This window comes from Adiantum capillus-veneris, chromosome 4 (genome assembly GCF_014529385.1).
Source record: "Adiantum capillus-veneris isolate H3 chromosome 4, ASM1452938v2, whole genome shotgun sequence".
Taxonomy (NCBI): Eukaryota; Viridiplantae; Streptophyta; class Polypodiopsida; order Polypodiales; family Pteridaceae; genus Adiantum; species Adiantum capillus-veneris.
The window spans coordinates 129,956,930-129,964,404 of NC_140934.1; the positions used below are offsets into that span (position 1 = coordinate 129,956,930).

At 42.7% G+C, this 7,475-nt stretch overlaps 1 protein-coding gene across 1 annotated transcript; it reads right to left on the reverse strand.

The window, feature by feature from the left end:
- Nucleotides 1-2,549: 2,549 nt before the first annotated feature.
- LOC147459968 (uncharacterized) lies at nucleotides 2,550-6,963 on the reverse strand. Its single transcript, XM_086511658.1, has 2 exons — nucleotides 6,425-6,963; nucleotides 2,550-2,565 (listed from the first exon to the last, which is right to left on the reverse strand). Exons 1-2 carry the CDS (start codon nucleotides 6,961-6,963, stop codon nucleotides 2,550-2,552), a joined length of 555 nt encoding a protein of 184 aa, XP_086367784.1.
- Nucleotides 6,964-7,475: the final 512 nt, after the last annotated feature.

Consider the following 7,475-nt stretch of genomic DNA (forward strand, 5'->3'; position numbering starts at 1 on the left):
GTTGGCATCCTCAGTTCCATTTGTTTGCGGATCGAAAATAGATTGGAGAGCCTAGCATTGACCAAAAGACAAAGTGTTCTCATTTTCCAAGACTTGGAGTACCTATAATGTGTTGGTGTACAAAGAGGATTGGTTTGCCCCACTCAACATAATCTAGAAGAAAAATTGGTCAAAATAATGCTGGCAAAGAGGGTTACTATCATCTGGGAGACTAAAGGGCCGGATTACATAAAAGCATTCTTTTGGAAGGTGTTGTGGGGAGCCATGCCTACTGGGATCAAGGTGCACGCTAGAGGACTTGGCTCTGACACTTTCTTTGGTTGCAGGTCAGCCTCGAAAGACCCCCTTCATCTGTTTGGCAAATGCCCTACTTTGCGGGGACTAGCCGCTAGGGTTTTCAAGTGGGTACAAAGGACTTAGAAGATTAGCTTTTTTATGGATGACATGATCTTGGGAGGGCGTGGTACCCAAAGCCATGCCGTTTGGGTGTGCACTCAAATGATCAGATTCTGCTATCTGAACTAGGTATGTAAGTCCATGAACCTTCAAGTATTTGAAGACAAATTGGATGTAGCTCTTTTTTATGATATTGTGAGACTGAGCATTGAGCTCATACATGTGGTAGGAGCAAGAAGAAGGGAAATTGACAAAGATGAAGGATGGGTGCATGAATTGATCTACTTAGAACAATCAAGAGGGTAGGAGTAGCATCTCTAGTAGGTATCTTTCTGTGTACAAGTCTTTGATGGAACCCTAGTTCCCCTCAAGGCACATGCTGTGCTTGAGGGAAATTGTATTATTATCGTGTTAATTTAAATTTTCTCAACTCACAATTGTGAGTATGGAAAAAAAGAAAAGCATCCATATGTAATAGTAATAAGAACAACAAAGAGGGAGAGGTTAACTCGGAGCAAGGTCGTGATTGTAGAGTTATGTAGTGATGGGCGCAATGGGTGCATGGTAAGCTATGTCAAAGATCCACAAATCGTAGCTAAGGTCTGGGATTCATGACCATCATTCTTTTGCTCGAGCTAGGGCTGCTACTAGGGTTTTTGTAGAATCATGCCTTGCAGTTCGCATCCTCGGCTAGCAGTTGCCCCTCATGAGCATATTGGGGAGGCTTTGTGTCTTGCCTCACCAAGCTCCATCAAACCCTCTCCCCTATCGGCCTTAGTGAGCCTGCCGCGCCTGCCTCAGGGCTATGTTAGGTGCGCACATTATCCTTTATTATGCATGGTTGTGCTAATTAATTATCTCTAGTGCTGAATTTATCTTCCGCGCTTGCCTCTAGGCATTGTTAGGCGCACACATTTTCCTTTAATATGCGGGTTGGGTTTTGTTATTATCACATGTGGCTTTTTATCTTCAACACCTTTTGCTTGTATCCTCCACATATATGGGCCACCTTAGGAGTGCTTTCACACCCTTTTGCTTGAAATCCCTCCCTATGAGTTGGTCCCTCGGTGTTGCTTGCCCTCTCCTCCATCTACCCTTATAATGATTTTTCGCGATGCCTGCTATGGAGAGTAAGACACTTTACCCATGAAGGAGGACATCACAAAATTTTTGCATATGCTTGCAGTTACAAAACTACCACTTAGTGATGGGGTCATGCCAATGGAAGAAGGGGAAGGATTGGAGCTGTGTGCATCAATCGTGGACATAAAGGTAGGAGAAGCCTCAAATAACGGCCCAAGTCAAGGGGATGATAAAGTAGGGTCATTGGAGGCGTCCCCCTTGGGTAAAGGAAAGGAGAAAGTGATTGAACAATAGATAAAAGGCATCAATTTTGAGGTGAAGACACTTGGGGCAGGGGAGCCTTGATCTGCACAATTAGTAACAAGGTGGATGCCGGTGCAACATCTCTTAGACCAGGATCTCTTTTGCTAGCATTATGAAGGGTCCTATCCCTATGGACAATGGCTCCATTAAAACTGCTGAGGGAGCATGTGTTGGAGGCCAGGAAAAGCTGGAGAGTATTAAGGCTCGTCTCGAACAGGAACTCAAAGAAGTGAATAGGCAGATAGAGTCCGACTTCAACGTAAACAAAAGAACCAGCTCACACGCAAATAGTAGGGGGCTTCTCAAAGATGGGCTTGCAGATCGAGTCTATAGTTCCCTAAAGAAGAATCTACCGCATCAGGTGGAGGTGGCGGAGGCAGTCACTGTGGCAATTCCACTTGAACTCATTAAAAAGCAGTTAGCCATGCATTCTAATCTCATGCTTGTGTTTAGATTCAATGGGAGAGTCCCGAATAGATACAGGATAGTTCAATGGATTCAAGGTCCACAAATCCTTGGGCATGGTGGAGCAGTCAAAAATACTTCCTACCTCACTAAGGATTTTTCTCAGTTAGGTTCAAGGAGGACTGTGACATTTCAAAGATTTTGGGGAAGGGTCCCCTACTATTCAACATGACAACTATCTATGTTGTACCCTAGGAACCAATTTTTTATTTGATCAGATCCCTCCAGAGGATTCATCCTGTTTGGGTCAAATTCGTGGATTTGTCGAGCTGGGTTTGGGATAATATTAGGTTGCTAGCCTATCAGCTGGGCACCCCCCTGTTTGTCCCCAACAAGAGAGGTAATAGGGTGTACACAGGGTGGAATATAACTAAGACCCTACCAAAGAGCATGGAGATCAATGTGGGAGCTGGATTAATTACCATTACGCTCAATTTTGGAACGTACTTTGGGGCTTGCTTTGAGTGTAACAAATCTAGGCACTTTGCAAAGGACTACCCCATGAAGGTAAAAGCAAATATCAATCCCATAGTACATGACTCCATATCAAGAGGCGACATTTAGAACACTACCAAGGGAACAACTGGGATGGGGAGCGAGGAACTCGCTAGGAACAATTAAAGAGTAGCAAAGAAACAAGAGCAAGGGAGGCTATGGTGTGTGACAAGGAGGCCACCAAACTACAAGAGAATACTCTAGAGAAAGAAAGCTTCACAATGAATATCCCACAAAGGTCGCACTATGAGAATGCCCTAGTTTTTACTGCATCCTCTATGCTAGGTTCCCCACTTGAGCCTTGCCCGCCTGTAGGGCCTCACATTAACCCCCCCTTGGAGAAGGGCTTTCTAACTTAAATACAAAAATGGGGTATTTCTTCATAAGAACACTAATATTTCCCAAGTGATGTATTCTTCACGTCAATCTTTTCACTTAACTAATGCTTGGCAATGCACATGATATGGAGTTTGTAGATCATGATAGTTTAGAATGAACTTGGGTTCATGCGGATGGATTGGAGTTTCAATAAAATGAACCAAAACCGAATGATCAATTACATTCTCATCTCACGACACAAGCGTTTATGTGAATGACTTACATGAAAAACTGGATGAATACTTCGCAAGTAAAGAAATTTTGTAGGCCATATCGCCAATCTGCTTGAGCATTTTGAATGGACCACAATATCTAGGGGATAAATTAGTTGTAGGACAAATTTTTAGACTTTTTGAATGCTTTCAAACATGTAAGAATATCTCTTCTCCCTCCATGAAGGTGATTTGCCAACATTTCTCATCAGCATACTTCTTGTATTGTTCTTGTGCTTCTTGAAATCACGATCACTCAAACTGTGGCTAGGAAATCCATATAATCAATACCATATCCACAAAATACTTTGCTAGATCTGGAGTTTTCATAGTGGATTTGATAACTTACAAAGTTTAGTCTACCTATCTACAATCACCCATGATGATGAATTATGGCACTGTATGGTGGTTGGTAGTCCCACTATCCATCAAGATACTCTCCCATTTACCATTCAGAATCTAATAGGGATGCAAGATACCTCCTGCCTTTAGGCACTTTGCTTTATTAACTTGATGGTTTTGGAAGCGCAAGGTATAATCTTGAACATACCCATCTAAACCTCGCTAGTAGAATTGTCTTCATACAAGTGCATAAGTCTTTTTTATGCTTGTGTGCCCTACATTGGGATTGTTTTTAGGTGATTTTTTTTATTAACTTGACATTTTTGGTAGTGCAAGACATATACTAATGTAAACCTAGCCAGTGGAACTGTTGTCGTACAAGTGTATAAGTCTTCTTTATGCATGGGTATGGTGCACTAGAACTGTCATGACATACAAGAGATTTGGTGCCAAATGTTTACGTCCATCATTCGATACACAAACTCTCCCCTTGTGTAGTAGGTACCCATCATTTATGGAAAAATTCTTTCATCTATAGAGCTCATCAAAAGAGGAGAGCCAAGTGTGGAGGAAGTAGACACACTACCAGTCTTGGAGTGACAAGGATCCCTCTTTTTGCCATGCGCAACACCTTAGAGTATGCATCATCCTGCTCACATATACCCTTTAGAGATTCCATAAAATCACTTAAGTCTTTTTAATAGAAAAGATTTGATCTCAGAAATTCTATCAAGAGCATCAATTACCACATTGTATTGTCCCTTATAATACAAGAGATTTGCATCATACTCCTTCAAGATCTTACCCCACCTAACCTTTCAACCCTTCAATTCACATTGTTCAGTAAGCCACTTTATGCTTTCATGGTCAAACACTATTTCAAATTGAGCACCATACAAACAATATCTCCACATTTTTAGAGTGGACACAATGTCATAGAGCTTTCTTTCATAAGAAAAATAATTATGCATGTAGAATCAAGTTTCTTTCTCTCAAAGGCAATTGGTCTATCTTCTTGGAGAAGAACTGCCCCAATAACTTTATTGCTAGCTTCTGCCTCAAGCATAAAAGGTTTCATAGGATCCAAAATAGCTAGGATGGGTGCAATAGCTAAAGCGACCTTAAGTGCATCAAAACTTTGTTGAGCAGCTTCTCCCTAATGAAATTCTTTGCCCTTATCTTTCAATTGCTCCATCATTAGAATAGCAACTTGGGTATAGTTTATTAATAATCTCTGATAAAAACTTGCAAATCCCAAGAAAATCTAGATCTCTTTCAATGTTTTTGGAGAAGGCCAATCTTGGATGGCATCCACTTTTGATTGATCCATATGTCGGCTTGCAGAAAATATTACATTCCCTAATTGGTGAATTTATTATTTCAAAAAGTCTGTACCAAAGGCTTCCAGAAGCATCGACCAGAGAGTTACCATGGTAATTGACAATATAAAGTCAGTCAGACACCAGGATGTTGTGGTGGTTACGCCGCTAGCGGTGGCTATGATAGCGAGAACTCAACCGACAAACAAGAATGTCAGACGAGGACGGAGCTTGACCCGCAAGCGTATGGAAACAAATAGGTGGGTGCCAAATCACCTAATCGACCTTCTAATGACAATCACTACCAAGGAAATCAAATCTAAGTTCTCAAAGACACAAGTGACTGAAATTCGTACTACGAAAAAATGCTAACTGAAACATGATCTAGAGTCATCGAATCGGCCTCAAACTCAAAGGGGGGTCTCTACACTAGGTAAGGACAATACCCTATGAATCTACCTTACAATCTCAACCTGTAACCACTACGTGCGGTAAACGTGCATGAAGACAGACTGAAAAATACAGGTGACCGAATCTCGACTCCGATGGTACTAATGTGTAGCTCTACTCGATGCGGTTCTATAGATATATGGCACGCTCAATTCCGACACACAGGTAGGGAGAAAACTCACATAGAAGCTCGTGGGAGCTCACCTCGCGTAGAAGCCGAATGCGCGCACGCTTGGTATCGGTGTGTAGCTCTCGCCGTTGCTAACACAACGGTGGTGTCGCTTCTCCAATGGCGGCTTCGTAGCTCGCGTAGCAAGAGGATAGACTCCCTCTCTCTCACTCTCTCTCAGACACAGTCATGGTGCTCAAAAACTCACCTTGATTAATGATTCAAAATTGTTCTCTTAGGTTTACAAAAATTGGCTCTTATACCTCAGCCTTGGAGGTGTGAAAACATCTCTAATCTAATTACATAAGCAGGTGAAACTACTTGGGGAATACAAGCTAGAAACTCAATTGAGTCCTACTAATTACGATGAATCGGCTCCATAAAAAAATATGAAATGTCGAAAAGACATTTATTACATTAAGTGTTTACAAAAACATGAGTGTGAGCAAAAATGTATAGATGTGGTCCTCCACTCAACACTCCCCCCCCCCCGCGTTCATGTCGTCCGTGACATGACATCCTTGCTTTGTCTTTAGTGGAGTCCCGTCGATTTCAGCATCTGAAGATGTGACTCGTATCTCAGTTTTCCAATGGTCAGTGTAGGGCCGAATATCTTACTTTCATGAGTAAAGAAACCAGTGTAGAATGCCTCCTCAAAGGCCTGGATGTGGAAGCTCGGCATAAACATGATTCTTTGATAAAAGAGGTGTAATAATTTTGGAGATGGCTGCAAGGCTAGATCATACATCATATCTGTCACTGTGTCGGCCGTTGACAACAATGTTGAGCTGGTAGCTTTATCCGGCACGAACACTTCAATGCAAGCCAATAATGTTCTGCAAATCTTTTTGAGCATTTGACACGAAAGGTCAGGAGAGCCAGTAAAGAGCTTAATGGTGCCTGTTAGGGTTTTCACCATGTAGGCCTTACTTATTCTCTCTCCCACCTTTGGTCCTGGCATCCTGGGGTAATTAATCCAATTTAGCTTCTTTGCTGTGATTCTGCCATGTTCTTGCCAACTCCTGACTCGTGGCACTGGACAGAATGTTGCATCTTCTCTAACTTCCTTGGGTGCCTCCACCAAATAGATTAGGTAGGTTGGGTACTTTGTCAACCACCCTTTCCTCCATCTCGGCTGGGAGTCCACTATCTTCTTTGATTCCTCCTCTTTTGTGATGTTACCTTCGTATAGCGCGACATATTGCTCCTCTGCTAGCCTTTTCTTTGTTTTCAACACTTCAAACTTTAGTAGAGGAAGGGGCAATGTAGGTTGCATCCACTGTTCTTGCAGCACCTTAGTATCCAACCCTTGAAGTCCAATGGAGAATAGGAGTCTTCTTTCCCACTCCATGGCCGCCTTTGCACTCTCCTTTGTTGCCTGCTCTATCTGCTCGTGCAATCTGTTTTCCTCCTCCTCGGTAAGTCTTGATGTTGTGGCCTCTTCTTGTGCTGGGGCTGGATCTTCAATAGTTGTGGCTTCCCCAGTCTCTGGTAGCTCCACGGCTGCCCCACCGGTTTCTTCTTGCTGAACCTCTGTATCTTTTATCATGTCTTGCAAATCTTGGAGCTGCTTTCGGAGGGCCTCATTCTCCGCTCTCAGTGCTTGGTTCTTTGATGTAAGTAATTCTTCCGTAGCCAATGAGCCCTCCGCAATGTGCAATCTTTGCACTTGCTCTAGCCACAATTCTCTTTGCAAGCTCCTGATTTGATCTTCCAAACCGGGGACTATTGCTCTCTCTGGCTCTACTCCTGCTCTGCTAGCTCTTGGTGTGGATCTAAGCCTTAGGATTGTTCTCTCCTGCAGCTCCATCCTTTCTCGTAGCTCAATGAGCTCATCCTTTGTAGCTTCCAATTCATCTTCAA